General features: G+C 39.2%; 1 protein-coding gene across 1 annotated transcript in view; it reads right to left on the bottom strand.

Annotated features, from left to right (window-relative positions):
• LOC147887908 (putative serine carboxypeptidase-like 23) overlaps positions 1-15,728 on the bottom strand; it is a 40,605-nt gene extending 24,877 nt beyond the window's left edge. The window contains exons 1-9 of the mRNA XM_087393245.1: positions 15,437-15,728; positions 15,212-15,319; positions 14,980-15,075; positions 14,640-14,732; positions 14,333-14,415; positions 13,933-14,241; positions 13,685-13,827; positions 13,472-13,567; positions 12,797-12,902 (exon numbers count right to left, since the gene is read on the bottom strand). Of these exons, the coding sequence (XP_087249371.1) occupies positions 12,797-12,902; positions 13,472-13,567; positions 13,685-13,827; positions 13,933-14,241; positions 14,333-14,415; positions 14,640-14,732; positions 14,980-15,075; positions 15,212-15,319; positions 15,437-15,728 (1,326 nt within the window). The remainder of the gene's footprint in view (positions 1-12,796; positions 12,903-13,471; positions 13,568-13,684; positions 13,828-13,932; positions 14,242-14,332; positions 14,416-14,639; positions 14,733-14,979; positions 15,076-15,211; positions 15,320-15,436) is intronic.
• Positions 15,729-17,383: the final 1,655 nt, after the last annotated feature.

Genomic DNA, 17,383 nt, shown 5'->3' with positions numbered 1-17,383 from the left:
GTTATGAGAATTTGTCACAAAATACTGATGCTATTCTCTTGTTTTCCATGCATGTTAAAAAGTGAAGGAACTACATGGGTTATGATAACATTTTGAACACTCGAGTAATATGATAGACTGCTTTTCCAAGGACCCATGTTGTAGGATACTTAACACAATTTTGGATGAATATAGAGGGACTCCCCCCTTGATATGTACTCTTGCAATGTATCTTCTTATATGGACAAGAATTTACTTACATCTTCCCATGCAATGCTGAGACTGGATGGTTCTAGTTTAGGCAATGCAATTGATTATAAGACTATGAGAAAGTTATAGTCGATATTAACAAAATTAATTAACATTTTGAAAGAAAAAGTCTTGAAACTTGTTTCATAATCCTCCTCCTTTCTTTCTTAAAATGCTGGAAATGATAGGGATACCAACCGTAGCTGAGCCATGAAGCCTGCAGTTATAGGTGTAAATCATTGGTTGGATCCAACTCATGTTTTACCTTGATTGATGCAGGTGAGTCCAACTACCTATCCTAGCTTTTTGTTAAAAGGAAGGAAGATAATGAGACACTTACTGGCAAGTGAGATCACTCTATAATGTTCCTCATCTTAGGAATGTTTACCGTAGAGACTTTTATATTACCCCCAAGAGGGTTTTGACACCTTTTTATGTCTTTTGGGAGGAACCATACAAGTAGCACCAGATTGGATAGTGGGCTGTCTATTGTAATGTGGTCATGATTCAAGAAAAGCATAAGTATCGGATATGCTATGTTATACCTTATTTGAGACAAATTGGGAATTATGGTTTTTGGAAACATTTTTGAAAAAGTAACTGAATTCTGCATAGTATAAATAATAGGCAGTTTGAAGTTGGCAGTTTTGAATCAATGTTGTTTGTCCATGGATATGTATTTGAAAATCATAATTAAAACTAGGATGCAACATTCTGAAACATATATTGCAACATACAGTACACTAATAACATGAGAAGGAGGATGCATTGGATGTAAAGGGCAGCTTCATAATTGAGAACCAAGAGGGTGTATTAAGAGAGAAATAGATTTTACTGTTCACCAACGTACACATATCGAGACTCTATGGAAGTATTTAGGTATGATTAGGCACGGGTGGCTAAGTCCACACTTGATATAGGCAAAATGAATTGAAGCTTATGAACGTTGAATCACAAAGCTGAGAACCCATGCACGATTAGGAGGAGTGCGCAGCTCCATCGCTCATGTTTACCTGTACGAGGATAGCCCCTCCATTCAAATATTCACTTAGAAGGAGGAGATGAAGCAATGTTGGACTGAGGGAACGATAGCTTATGAGCTCATTTCCCATCCCACATAGTGTTAGACAACCTTGGAATAGTCTCTCTGTTCGTCAAGCCTCCGTTAGAAGGGATGGCAAGTAGTATCTCCTCCATGAGATGAAATGGGATCACTAACGTTAGGGTCGTGGCAAAAAGCGATAAGCCTTCCCATATATACACGTATCCACTCCATTACGATAGAATAGATTAAGAGATCGCTAACAACGTCCTGGTTACAAGCTGTCCACTCTAGCAGGTCGAGCTGATGACCTTAGCTAGAGAGATCGCAGACTCCAAGTCTATCAATATTGAGTGCAACCACTCAGTGGTGTGACATAAGGGCGAGAGACTAAGAGATGGTAGTCTCTATGAAGCTCTTTGGTGTATACAGTTCACGTTCACTCCGTGCAAAAACCACATTCCATTTGATAGTCCTATTGTCTATCACGATAAAGAATAGGTTTACACTTAGTGTTCATGGACCCTCAGTTTTTGCCCCTGGGTGAAAGACGCCAGGCAATACTGTATCCTAAAAGGGAAATGGAATGAAGGAGGGAACACTGGTTGTGATGAGATAGAGGTCCTTGATATGTAACTGATGTCCATTTTTACGTGAAGGCAGCTGGAGTACCATTTGATGTTTTATCTGTATAAGAGACCCGTATTGGCTCATACGGCTAGAATGCTAAAGGTAAGAACGTAACGGTGTAGGAGGTGTATGTGACCTCACACGGATAGAAAAGGAGGTAAAGGACTCCCCACCCGTAATGCATATCATATACTAGAGCTCGACTTCAGGATTGATAACTTTGCATGTGATAAAGCTGGAACGTGACCTGAAATATGGTTCTAACACCAGGGCCGTTGGGTTTGCCAGTTCTATATTTCAGTCAGCAATAGTCTGGTTATTCGAAAACTTCAGAGCCCCTATTAATATATCCTCTGGATACACCATAGTATCCTCCTTTAGATAAGGAGATCGGCCAGTCCGAAAAGGAACGAGCGGTTATGGAAGCCATGAAGTCCTACCAACCAGTCTACTGGGGGTTGGATGTAAGCAGGTGGTTTGATGTTTTACATAGGCTACAGATTGTAAGTAATAATAACGATGTTTATCCAAGACAAGATGAATAATGGGGAGAGCATATGTATGCACTATTTAGCAAAATGTATACTAGAGATGCAAAGCTTAACGACTAAAGTATTGGTAGTGATGGTCGAATATAGAATAGTTTATACTATGGGAATTTTGTTTTACCCCCATAAAAGCAATTTACAGTGTTATAGAATTCCACCTTGTATTTTTACGAGAGATCGAGAATGTTAGAGGACTGGAATGGATACTGTAAATCACTGATATTCTGCTGATGATTCTAAAAGTAGCAAGTAGTTTCTGGAATAACTACAAATGTATTAATCTTTGAAAAAGAGGTATTGACCACTATGCAGGATTGGTGACTTGGGGGAACCTAAGGATGTTCTAGAGTTGCCCCCTTTGCTGTCTATGTAATATGAATCCACATGATTTGAGTCCTCTTTATACCTTACACTCTTAAAAATATGACTGCCTTCAACTAGTTAAATATGGCAAATTGGGAAGAGTGACATGAATGACAACTGCATGCTAGCATTGAAGCCTGCACTCCCACAGTTAAGAGGTCATTGTTCTAACTTTCCTTTTATGTGGATGGATGCAGGTGAGTTGGCATGCTTCTCTACTAGATTTGCTGATGAATATATTTGAATATTGCATTGGAGCAGTAGTCAATTTTGGAGCAGTAATCACTTTTGGAGCAGGAATCATTTTTTGAACAATAATCATTTTTGACAAGTGGGGAGAACTATTTTGTATATCCTGTAGCAAGGAATGTTCTTCCATACTTTACCTTTTATTATTACCAGGATTATGGGTTAATAACACAATTTTTTATGATCGTACCACAGTTATAGGCGCCTTTTTGAAAATATTGAGAAGTCCCCATGAGGTAGGGTTTTGGGATAACATGGGTCTCTTGTTGGCTAATTTCTCTATATATCAAGATGAGAGATTGTGATAAATGAATGGTTAACAGATTTTGGGACAGATTGTATCTACTATCCAGATGATCTGATTTTGTTTGTGACACCAAAAGTTTGTATACTACAATGACAGTTATGTTATATATATTTGCAAAACATTTAGAACTTTCTTAAATGGAAAGGTCTCGATTTAAAAGAAACAGGAATGTTGCATGAGATTGTGGGGGTAGTCTTCTGATCTACGAAGTTATTATTTGTGATTGAGGGTTTAATAGAGGGACCCTTGAATTATTGGATATATAGGACTCGAAAATTTTTCAATGATATTGGAATGTGATGATTAGAGAACAAGTAGATATATAGGTTGAACACACACTAGTGTAACCATTTTGAGATAACAAAAATCTCTTGACTAATGGTTTTGCTTGGCTTTGAATTAACAGGCCTCTTTATGGCATAAGGATTTGATTGCCCTCGGGTATGTGGATTCGCTGCCTGCTCCATCATTAGGATGCTAGGCTTTAATGACAATGCTGAATAAGAGAGTCCATGAAAGGATTATAGCCTTGGATATGCCGTGTGTATGTATGTATGTATAGATATAGATATATATATATATATACATATATGTATGTATGTATGTATACACACGCACAGTACACACACACACACACACTCTCTCTCTCTCTCTCAATTGCATGTTGACATAGGTACACAATTCTACGCATGCACACATATTCACATACTCCCATACTCAAGCTTATACACCCACAACTTTACTCTTTCACAAATAATTTTACCAACACTCTTGATTAAACATTAGCTTTTAGGTTAAGGTCTTAGCTCTCCTATATGCAGTTTTCCTTTGGTCTAATGGTGCAATTGTAGGCCTCTAATATTGGTCTGATATGGAGACTTTATCTCTCTTTATCTAGTACTTTTCATCTTTATATCCTAGTAAGAATTAGTTGATGGATTTAACGGAGAAATAATTGACTATTGATTCCTCGTAGCTACAAATTGAGGAAGGATTGAGAAACATATGTTTACTAATACGATACAAAGTAAGAACTTTATTAAAAGCTAAGTAATTTGTGCATTTGAGGGGTATGGGCCTACTATCACTATATAATCTAGGAGCTTAATTATCCAAATTATCTTAGCCACACTATTTTAGATGGAAAATTTTGGAAGATTTGTATTATCCCTACGCAAAGGTGGACATTAATTTGAGCCTCCAAATGTTGGCCAACCTTTTTAGTGGTGGTCTTTTGACCCTCTTTGGTAAATTTCACGTAAACCTCCCTTGCACCCCCTAACCTTACCCCCACCGCTTTTCCACTACCACTTGGCCGCTTTCCCACTACCTACCACCCACCGCTTTCATTCATTTAAAGCACCGCCTACCTTACCCGTACCGCTTTCATTCATTTAAAGCATGCACCGCCTTGGTCTTAATTGGCATTCCTATATTGGTTGCCTTTCTCTATATATGTCGAATTCACCTCCTCTTTGTTTCTCTATTTCTTTGTTTGTAGCTCCTCCTTCTAACTTTGTCTCCTTGTTTTCTCAAGTGAGCTCGCTTCGGGCGCACGCAGTCTTCCTCAACAATCTTCTCGTCTTTTTTCTTCTTCAAGACTATCCATGGTTAGAACTTAGTTATCGTAGTCACCTCACCTCTACGGTGCCACTCAGCTCGTGGACTCTTAACTCAACCGTCGGCTCTCTTCTCCAAACGCTCTTCCCTGTGCAACCTGCCTTTTTCCTTTCTTTCATTTTATTTTTGTAGGTTTTACGAGCCTGTCTTGCGCACACGTATCGCATATTCTGGAATGACGCTTGCCTTCAAATACTTTTCCAATTGCCTTTGTGCTCTCCTCCACCCTACGCTTTGACTCATGGTCTAGCCTTCTTGCTTATGGAGGATTCCCTTAGCTGCCGTTGCTCACTGCTACGATGAGTCCACCTGTGCTTTGTTTGGCTGCGCTCTTCCTCGGCGATCAGCTCTATTTTTCTTTTGTCCTTTACCAACCTACGTGCTCTGCATCTCTGCCTTTGCTACTAGAATATTGTGCGTCACCCCTTGCTTGTACCTTCGACCCCCCTCTAGATCTTCTTACGTATGCGGGTTTTCGTGGTAGTTTCGTTTACAAGTGTTTGCTTATCATTTGGTAGCCACAAATTTGCTTGTGTGCACGGATACGCTCTCTCTTGAGCTTTATGCCTCCCGATCTTATCGGAACTGCTCGTAGGTTCTTCCATATTTTGGCACATTCTTTCTCGCAAAGTTCCTAACGGACACTCCAATCGTGGCCCTTACCACATTTATTTTCTACATGCTTTCATGACCATTGTTCCTAATTTTCTACATGCTTTCATGACCATTGTTCCGAACTATGATCTATGGTTTTTAATGGAGATAAAAGAAAATGTATTATCTCTTGGTTGTTGGCTAGAAGTCTAAAATTGTCTATATAATTTGATGATCACCCCCTTATCCATTAAAGGATACTCACATCCCAACTATATAGATGTTTCAATTGTTGTTTAATTTTTTATTCATATTTTACCTAGAGTAAGCATGTTTTTTACAATAATTATTTGTGACAACCATAACAAGTGTGTGGGGGATGCTTGGATACCTGTCACCCACATAATAATCAATTTGTTCTAACAATGATTGTTGTTAGATTGGTTGCTGACAGGTAGAATTCCTCACTATTCAAATAATTATTGTGGAAGACACGACTACTCGGGCTTCTACTGTAACTGTATTCTTGTTATATCAATATTGATTTAATTTTATTCTTAAATTCCTTAAGCAAGTTGCTATAGTAGACTTATTAATTTTGTGTCAATATTGATTATTAATTCTCTTATGCAAGCTTTTTATATTCTTTCAAATGTATTATTATTTTGGCAATTGTATTTTGAAATTATTGTATGGTTCATATAATGATGGGATATTCAAATCTAAATACACACATTGTTCTCCCAACTAGCTACTACCATATAATCATTTTCAATTTAGCAATTGCTGCCCTCATCCTTGAATCCTAATTATTTAAAAATTTATGCAGAACCAATGGACTATATCTTGGACGAAATGGGAATCTGGTGCTACTTATGCCATCTTTATGCAACTACCAAATCGGCATATGTTACCACTTATTTTATCCCTTATTTTAACATTTTCATTTCACTTATAGTAATCTTTGTTTAAGTTGCTCGTTATACTATTAGGTGGGGAGTAAGCTCCACATGGTGGGCTTACTCTCCACTATGTGGTCTTTCCCTCTGGGTTGGGGGTGGGCCACACACACACACATACTCTCTCTCTCTCTCCATCTCATGTTGACATAGGTACATAATTCTACACATGCACGCATATTAACATACTCCCATACTCAAGCTTATACACCCACAACTTTACTCTTTCACAAATAATTTTACCAACACTCTTGATTAAACATTAGCTTTTATGTTAAGGTCTTAGCTCTCCTATATGCAGTTTTCCTTTGGTCTAATGGTGCGATTATAGGCCTCTAATATTGGTATGATATGTTAAATTACATGACGCAGCGGAACAGAAACTGAACAAAGAATAGAGAGTACATAGCAAACTGAAGATGAACAAATTTTTTCTTCAATACTGATGTAGTATAGATGATGGTTTCGCCCACCCGTGCACTCCCACAATGGATAGATACTAGGTGAAGAGCTACTAGCTCGAAGATCTGATCTGGTACAATGGACTGGGAAGATCACCTCTTTATAGCTATGAGGGTGGTAGCTAGTTGGATCAACGTAGTCAGTGGAACTGACCAGTCAACCTAGTTAATGAAGAGGACCAGTCAACCTAGTCAGTGGAAACGACTAGTCATCCATGGAATATTCCCTATACCATCGCCTCAGGTGCTCTTGCCCCCGAACCCCCACCAGGGGGGCCGCTGGGCCCCTTAAGACCCCCCAATTGGAGGCTAGCTGGCCCTGAGACCCTAGCGAGAGCAAGGGGCTCCCACACAATCACCTTTCTACCATCAACAGTCTCATTGATAGACCTCATCTGACATGCAAGTCGGGATCCATTCAATGTCTTGGGCTCACACATGGCTTCTTCTCATATGGGGCCCTTACAACCTGAGCACCTTAGACCATTAGTGGATACCAAGAGGGTAGGGCATTGAGCATATCTAACATCCCCCCTCAATGTCCACCCATAGTGAGTAACTACCTTCTCGGCCCAATGCTGAGTCTCTAAAGATGAACCTAAAGCTGTGATCCTTCCCGAGTGCTTGGTGAAGATATCTACTCCATTTTGGTCTGTTGGATAGTAGACCAATTCCACTATCCCATCCTCGATCAACTCACACACATAGTGATACTAAATCTCTATATGTTTTGTGCGTGCATGAAACACTGGATTTTTAGCAATGGCCATGCAACTTTGATTGTCACGCCTCAACATAGTTGCCTCATCCTCTTACACTCCCATGTGCCATAAGATCCTCCTCAGCCACACTACTTCACATGCAGCAAAACATGCTATCTTGTACTTAGCCTCGGTAGAAGATAATGCCACTATTGGTTGTTTCTTACTGATCCAAGAGAAGATACCTGAACCTAAAGAGAAACAATATGCAGAAACTAATTTCCTGGAAACATCTCCAGCCCGATTTGAGTCACAATGACCAGCCAAGGAACTGCCCATACTATAGATGATGTCATAATCAAGAGTGCCCTTCACATACTTAAGCACCCGCATCCCTGTATTCCAATGATTCTCTCAGGGCTTATTAGAGAACCTGCTCAAAATGCCAACATCAAAACTGATGTCCAATCTAGTGTTGCATAGATAGATGAGACTGCCGACCAACTTCATGTACCTCTCGATGTCTACTGGTGGTAAGGCATCCTCCATAAATAGCCCCACATTTACCTCCATAGGTGTAGCTATCTCCTTGCAGTCAGACATACCAAATGCCTTCAAGATCTCCTTTGCATATTTCTGCTGAGAGATGAAGATCTTGCCTGGCGACTTTATATCTCTTTATCTAGTCCTTTTCATCTTTATATCCTAGTAAGAATTAGTTGAGAGATTTAATGGAGAAATAATTGACTACTGATTCCTCGTAGCTACAAATTGAGGAAGGATTGAGAAACATAAGTTTACTAATACCATACAAAGTAAGAACTTTATTACAAGCAAAATAATTTGTGCATTTGAGGGGTATGGGCCTACTATCACTATATAATCTAGGAGCTTAATTATCCAAATTATCTTAGCCACATTATTTTAGATGAAAATTTTAGAAGATTTGTATTATCCCTACGCAAACGTGGACATTAATTTCAGCCTTCAAATGTTGGCCAACCTTTTTAGTGGTGGTCTTTTGACCCTCTTTGATAAATTCCACGTAAATGTCCCTTGCACCCCCTAACCTTACCCCCACCGTTGTTGTTCATTTAAAGCATGCACCACCTTGATCTTAATTGGCATGCCTATATTGGTTGCCTTTCTCTGTGTCGAATTCATCTCCTCTTTGTTTCTTTGTTTCTTTGTTCGTAGCTCCTCCTTCTAACTTCGTCTCGTTGTTTCCTCAGGTGAGCTTGCTTCAAGTGGACATAGTCTTCCTCAACAATCTTCTCGTCATTTTTCTTCTTTAAGACTATCCATTATTAGAAGTTTGTTATCATAGTCACCTTGCCTCTACGGTGCCACGCAGCTCATGGACTCTTAACTCGGCCATTGGCTCTCTTTTCCAAATGCTCTTCCCTGTGCAACCTGCCTTTTTCCTTTCTTTCATTTTGTTTTAGTAGGCTTTACGAGCTTTTCTTGCACTCACGCGGTATCGCATATTTTGGAATGATGCTTGCCTTCAAATACTTTTCCAATTGCCTTTATATGATGAAAATGCATAGCTGCTTCTCTTCACAGTGCTCTGTGGCTAGTCGTCCACCCTATGCTTTGGCTCATGGTCTAGCCTTCTTGCTTGTGGAGGTCTCCCTTAGCTACCATTGCTCACTGCTATGATGAGTCCACCTATGCTTTGTTCGGCTGTGCTCTTCCTTGGTTCACGATCAGCTCTATTTTTCTTTTGTCCCTTACCAACCTACATGCTCTGCATCTCTACCTTTGTTGCTAGACTATTGTGTGTCACCCCTTGCTTGTAGCTTCCACCCCCCTCTAGATCTTTGTATGTATGCATGTTTTCGTGGTAGTTTCGTTTACAAGTGTTTGCTTATCATTTGGTAGCCATAAATTTGCTTGTGTGCATGGGTAAGCTCTCTCCTAATCTTTATGCCTTTTGGTCTTATCAAAACTGCTCGTAGGTTCTTCCATATTTTGGCACGTTCTTTCTCCCAAAGTTCCTAACAGACGTCTCCATTCGTGGCCCTTACCACATTTATTTCCTACATGCTTTCATGACCATTGTTCCGAACTATGATCTATGTTTTTTCTATGGAGATAAAAGAAAATGTATTATCTCTGGTTGTTGGCTAGAAGTCTATAATTGTCTATATACTTTGATGATCACCCCCATATCCCCATTAAAGGATACTCACTTCTCAACTATATAGATGTTCCAATTGTTGTTTAATTTTTATTCATATTTTACCTAGAAAAAGCATGGTTTTTACAGTAATTATTTGTGACAACAATAACAAGTGTGTGGGGGATGCTTGGATACCTGTCACCCACACAATAATCAATTTGTTCTAACAATGGTTATTATTTAGTTGGTTGACAGGTAGAGTTCCTCACTCTTCAAATAATTGTTGTGGAAGACACGGCTACTCGGGCTTCTACTATAACTGTATTCTTGTTATATCAATATTGATTTAATTTTATTCTTAAATTCCTTAAGCAAGTTGCTATAGTAGACTTATTATTGTTGTGTCAATATTGATTATTAATTCTCTTATGCAAGCTTTTTATATTCTTTCAAATGTATTATTATTTTGGCAATTGTATTTCGAAATGATTGTATGGTTCATATAATGATGGGATATTCAAATCTAAACACACACACACACACACACACACACACACACACACACACACACATGCATGCATGCCAATTTGTATTTTTGCAACTATTAAAAGGGGCACAAGCCTAGTAATAATGGAAGGGTGAAAGCATGGTCAAGGAAAAAAAAGATGCTTCATTTGAGGATTTTGATTGATGTTTCAAATTGTAAATGACTAGTTTTAATCTTTCTCTCTCTAGATCTTGATTTTGCAAGTATGATTGGATCTTTTCTAGAGAGGATTTTGTCCTCTTTTATGGACAAGAATGCTACAAAGTACTACTCTCCTACTACTAGTATTTTGTAAATCTACTTAAAACTCTCCAAAATTTAAAAAAGAGAGTATTAAAAGCAATATCAACATAATTGCTTTTGATACCACCTAACCATGCTTGGACCTTGAATGGAAAGGAGATTCTTTTTCTTGGGGATATTTTAATGGGGCATCTAAAAGGAACTCCATGATATATATCTCTTGTTCACTTCATCCACATCAATAGGAGATCTATACAAGATTGTCAAAGTCATGCTAAGATGATTTTGATTTGTATATGCAACCAATCCTGTAGCTGTAGTGGCTCCTCCCTCCTTAACAATTATCATTTGTTCCCTCACCATTGATTCTCCACGCTTCATTATCATTCCTTCTCTTGAAGGATCATTGTAAAAAACCAAAGCATATAGCCATCGTAGTTATCACCTAAACATTCATCATTTTTTTCCTCACCCTTCTTCTCCTCCCTTCACCAGGAATCATACCTCACCTCTCTTCTCAACCTTTCTCCTTCCTACACTATCATTCACTCATTGATCATACCCTTTGATTCCTCATCCCCTTTTTATTTGTAGTCATATCAAGATTTACCTTTGAGGGAATCTTTAATGGATTTCATCTTTTCTTAAACCCTTTCTTGTAAGAGAGTGCTTAGCCTTCCTTTATTTCTGTAGACTCCAATAGTTTAAAGATATACAACATTCCCTTGCATGTCTTTGCCCCGAGGGAGTCACTAAGAAAAATGTAAGATAGCACGTATGATCAACAAAGAGGGTTTTATATTTTTATGGAGTTATAGAAAATATACATAAGTGGTTTTTTAATTCAAAAAGTGAAAATTTTCATACATAAGGGATACTTTAATCATCTCAAAATATATAGAAGAGGTGTATATAAGTTATAAAGATCCATACGTAGGGGGACGAGTACTTTTAATACACCTTGATCTCACATGTTATATGGGGTTCTTACATAGTACTGGCCCCCTTGAGGTATTTGTGTATATGAGTGTTACATGCTTAAAAATGTACAAAACCCCTTACATGTCATTGCATAAAAGGTAACTTATGTGTTAATATAAAATACAATAGAATCTTTATCGAGCTAATTTTTTAAGTTTCACAATATTGACAAAGTATAGTGTGGTTTCTTTCTAATTTCAAAAAAACAAAAAACAAATCTTGGTGAAACTTTACTAGATCCCATTAGGGAATATATTTTGAATTCTTCACTTTGGTTTTTAAAATGCACATTATTTTCTCTAGTCTTGGAAGGGGTGGTAATTTGGGGATTGACATATTATTACTCCTCCGAAAGGAAGAGATCCCCTCAATATCATTTGACCTCATAATCTCCTCTTCCAAAACTTGAGTCCTACCACTAACATATGAAAGACGATGTTGTTCCTAAAGGAATGAAAGGACTTAATTGATGGCTTCACCATATGCCTTATGAAAGGATATATGAAGGAATAAGTGTAAGGATAAAAGTGCCTAGGCATAAGGAACACAAGTAATAGTGAGCAATGTCGAGACTTTTTGCCTTTAGAGGCAAGGTCAACAAGAGAGAAATGAATCCTCTCTTGTTCATAAATGTTCCCCCACTCCCACTCCAATTTCATCCCCAACTCCACTCGAATTTCATCTCCCCTTTAGGCTTGAGTCCCCCCTTACTTAAGTTGCCCCATTAATGTCGCATTAATGTCATTTGTTGGCTGAAACTTTTTACATTAGTGTTCATCATTGCCCCATCTCTACTCCATTAAGTGTCACCTTGCCAAAACTTATTTAGCAGGTGGCATCTTACATACTAAAATTTACATAATGCAGGCTCTAATTGCTTCTAGAATCTATATCCCGGTGCTACACAATGCCAATGAGCATGATTTGAAGGCCAATATTTCCTACTCTTTAAGGGCGAATTCCTTTAAGCTAAGGATGAGTTTTTCTCATGTATAAGCGACCCCTTTGTTTTCACTCCAATTCATACACAAATTTCTAATTAATTGTTATCCCATGCAATTGCCATCTACTTGCTCTACTCTAATTCCCCAAGCATTGGTTTTCACTTCAGTTCATACACTTTCTCAAATTAAACCAAACTAGTTTCATCAAAAGGAGCTTAAGATTGTAGCCTAATTGGTTATATATGTATAATCACCTGCTTTTGGTAATACCATGGATACCAATCCACCTCCGTTGGAATATCCAATGCGTCCATAGCATATTGCGATGACAGCACTGGGATAACGCCATCAGAATCTCCGCTGATTAATCATACATCAAATCCTTGTGATTGTTAATATTTCATCCATTCATTGTTAATTGATTGATGCATGTGAATTGAGTGAGTTACAAAGATGATTTTTTCATGTTAATTTCATTAAGAAGTTGAGATTTTAATTTGGCATTGAAAGTTTACACGTCCTAACTACTCACCAAGATTTGAAACTTTTGTGCAAAAATTTTAAAAGTTTAGCCAAGATTTACTTGGAAATAAAAAAGACAATATATAACCGGTGCTATGTTTTGTCAATATAGTGAACTAAAAAAGTTAGCTTGATAAAATTTTGCTAGGATATGGTGAGCAGTGTGGCTAACATTTGATTGATGCATCGGGAGTGAGTGATCATTGATATGGTGAGGAGAGTGGCTAACATTTGATTGATGCATTGGAATGAGTGATAATTGATGAAGCACCTTGATCACTCAATCCACATCTATCAATCACTTAGCATCCAGCTTTAATCCAAATCACTTATATAACATCTATCAATCACTTATAACATCCACTGGATTTAATTTGATGTGCTTATAAACGTTGCACTTTGCTTACCTGTATACCCATACTCGTAAGCCCCATTCCATAAGCTGCTTCAATGTCGGCAACATCGAGGCCGGGGAATCCTTCCAGTTAAGTCCAACAAAATGACTGCATCCCAAAATGCTCAGATTGACCTCCGATACACGTATTCATGATCATCCCTGGGAATTCCTCTACAATCTTTGAGCTGTTCATAAAAAATCTGAGCTAGTTTTCTGTCCTTACATGTTTGAGAGCATCCATGGAGAAGGAAGATTTGTTGTGTTTGCATGCAGAGCCCGCTGCACATCGGCTCGATTCAGATACGCGGAAACGTAATCGTCGATGCAGGGATCGGATCCTCCAGTAGCTGATCCTCCATTCGAAATCTTGCCCCTCCACTGCAGTTTCAATTAACCGATCGAGCAAAGCTATGGATGAGGAGTATATTGCATTCTTCACAGTTATATGGCGATAGAATTAAGGGAACCCACCGCCATGATGAACCTGCGGGCGGAGCTGCCTGCTTTCAAAGAGGACGTGGGCAATCTCTGCCGGGTTCGAACCGCGGAAGGAGCATTGCTGAGGCAGTTATCGGAGAAGATGCTGTACCTGTTGATCGAACTGTATTGAGCATCAAGCGAACCCAACAGCTCGTCGCACGCGTCAGACCAATTTTCCGTCGTGAAATTGCATGCAGAGGTTATGTTCTTGTAAAAGGCATCCGCGACAATTGCATGGCTCCAGGCGTAGTCCAAAATGCCCTTGTAATCAAGAGTGTCATCAAGCATAGCGTTGCCTATCTGCTTCCACCAGACGTAGTTAGACCTGAGATTGACGTCAACCTCACTGCAGTACGAACATTTTTGCAGGGCAGTACCAACAACAACGTACCAGAATTCCTTTGAGAAGGATCGCAAGGCCCCCACTGTGTTTCCGTTCGATAATCAGTTGTGCGAGCTGGGGGACGTAATGGCCTGCTTTTATGCTCCCAGCAACGTCCAACAAATAGACCACATGAAAATGACTTTAGAATGTGACGGAAATTCGCATATGGATAGCTATCAGATACGTACATTTTTGACGGTCTTATGTGTTTTGGATTCGGAAAGGAGGCTCTTTCGGTAGTCTTTGTCATTCTCTTGACCAGTTTGGAGATTAGAAACATGATGGGACAGATCTGCGCTAAAGAAGATATTACCTCCGTAGCTTTCTCCTGCTATGTAGAAATCGTGGGTTTTGTATTGAGGAAATCTCTCGAACCAACGAACGAGAAACGTGTAGGAGTCCCAAGCTACACATAATTTCAGTGCAGAACAGCGGTGACTTACATAAATCAATCAACGTACCCATATTATCGTACTGCGCGCGGGTTCTAACGAACCTGAAGCTGATCTAACTTTCAAGAATTGGAGTCGCAGTATACTAGCCGGAACCGTTGCGAAGTAGCTTCAAGATTGGGTCTAGCTGGATCTTAAACACGCTGAAGCAGGAAATTTTACGAAAAATCTAGTAGTAGAGAAGCGAACGCGATTACGGACCGGTTAGTGTGTCCCCAAACTGGTTATAGTCTTCTGATGTGTTAGAGTAGGAGAACCCGACACCGGCAGGCGACTCCAAAAACAGCAAATTCACCTCTGCGAATTCATAATCTAGGAATCAAACAGTGCGGTCGAAACCAGCAGACAACAAGTGATGTTACGCTGCCTGCCCTGAAGCGCTAACCACCATCAGTGATGCACAATGCTATAGATAACTACCATCGACTTATACCTTTATTCCATGCATATTCGTTGATTGAGACACTGGCTCCATCCTTGTTTACGATAAACGGGCCCAGCTCTTCAGCTTCCCCATAGCCAACAGATGAAGATCCCGGACCTGCCAGACTCATGCAAGACTGATTATGAAAGGCGGCATCCGAGTGTCTACGAAGCTATAGCTGTCATCTAAATCGTCAATAGCTGCATTTGCCTAGCCTAATTTGAGAAGTTGTACCTCCATTAAGCCACAGAAGCAAGGGCTTGCGATTCGCATCGGATGCTGCCTCTAAGAACCAGTAGAAAAGAGCTCTCCCATGTGTGACATTCACGGTAATATAGCCAGCATAATGCGCAAAGTTGACATTGGGCTGTCCAGGCAGATCCACCACGCGGTCATGGTCTCTGTCCTGTTTGTAGGTGTCATATTGCGAGGCTTGTAGCTCCCTTGCAAGCGACGAGGAATGCAAAATTATCAAGAAGGAAAGAAGAAATATGGCTGGAGCGGATTTGCACAAGGTGAAAGCCATCAGATCTTTGTCCGAGGTTCCTTGAGTTCGAAACCAACGCCTAATAGTAGAGAGGGAGATGGCAAGGCCGACGCTGGGCGAGCTCTACGACGCTGGGCGAGCTCTACAAAGCTCAAATCATGTGGCACGTTGTGCCTGCAAAATTGTTGGCGTTGAATACAAATTAATCGGCGTGCAGCTTCATGATATCAGAGATGATTCTATTCCATTTTCTAGGCAATGGGTACTGTAGCCTTTGCCAATGTACTCCCATATGATATGGCGGTGGGCGGAGACGCCCAGAGATAGCCCTCGTTAACATTTACAACTCAGGTGTGATAAACTATGGAGGTGAAACAATGTTCATCTCCACAAAATAGCCCGTCCACACGGGTGAAACAAAATCTTCACAACTATGGGGTGGAACAATCAAAATAGCATGTCTAGGTGGGCTCACTCATAGATATGCAAGCATAGCACGGGGGTTTAACTCAAGGAGTTTTTCAAATCCCCTTTTTACACATTTTTCACATAGAGAGCTTATCATATAAAGGGGATATTCAGAGATAAAAGAATAAATTTACACATATTAAGGGGTTTTACAAATAGGATTTGAATGCAAGTACTCATATATAAAGTTTGTACATAGTGACCCCATAATCATCACTTGCTAAAAAGTGCTCCTGAATAGCATGTCGAGTGCTATTACACTTTCTAGTAAGTCATCCCAACATATCAAGATCTATATTTAGATGTATCAATATGTTTTGTTAGCTATCCTACACATAAGGTCACTTTATTAGATTTTGGAATTGTTATTTACAATTGTACTATATGGAGAATTCAAGTGCTAATAATATATGCTTATAATAGCATTAAAAGCATAGAAGGTTAAGATGCTTTTGCCGATGGGTCTTATGCTAATCCAAAACATAAGGTCCCTATATAAAATTTTGGAGCCATGATTATTTACAATTATTTGATGCAGAGATTTCATGTGCTAACAATATTGGCTGAATGAAAAGAAATTCTAGCTTATCCTTTGGTCCCATGCCTATTTAATAACCCTTGGATTTAAAATAATCGACAAGATAACATTGCAATGTGCCTCGAAGTTCTCTAACTACAAGTTCTAATGTCTTCTTCTTCTTCTTCGATTTAGTCTTCTTCTTCTTCGTTGAGCTCTCTACTTTCTCACTCTAAGTCGAGCAAAACTTGATAGTGCAACATTCAATTTCAAGGTCACTTTCTTTCTTTTAAATTTCAATAAAAGCCATACACAAATCTTATAATGATCAAAGAACACACGGGTGTTTTCTTTCTTATAAATTGCCTGTTTAGACTATTTTTCCCTTAGAAGAGCACCTAAAGAGCATATTTTGGAACTGGTTTCCCTTTGAACATGACCTAACAATCTAATGGAAATTGAGAGAGGGATGTAAACTTGTAGGGATTTGAAAAGTACGTTTAAAAAAATTAAAATACATACTTTTCAATTAAAAAATGTAGCCTAACATCCTAAACGCAAAAAAACACTTTTTTCCCACCTGCTATCGATCGGGAACATATCGCATGGTTTGTCAAAATACTGTGCGGTATGTGTCTTCCGACTCCGCACAGTATAGAACCATGCCGAGCAATAGGAGAGACCCCACATGGTCCTGCATCCATACTGC

The sequence above is a fragment of the Dipteris shenzhenensis genome, chromosome 22 (genome assembly GCF_047967505.1).
Source record: "Dipteris shenzhenensis isolate YYH24624 ecotype China chromosome 22, Dip_SZ_1.0, whole genome shotgun sequence".
NCBI classification, from domain to species: Eukaryota; Viridiplantae; Streptophyta; class Polypodiopsida; order Gleicheniales; family Dipteridaceae; genus Dipteris; species Dipteris shenzhenensis.
This window is presented reverse-complemented; position numbering and strand designations above follow the sequence as displayed.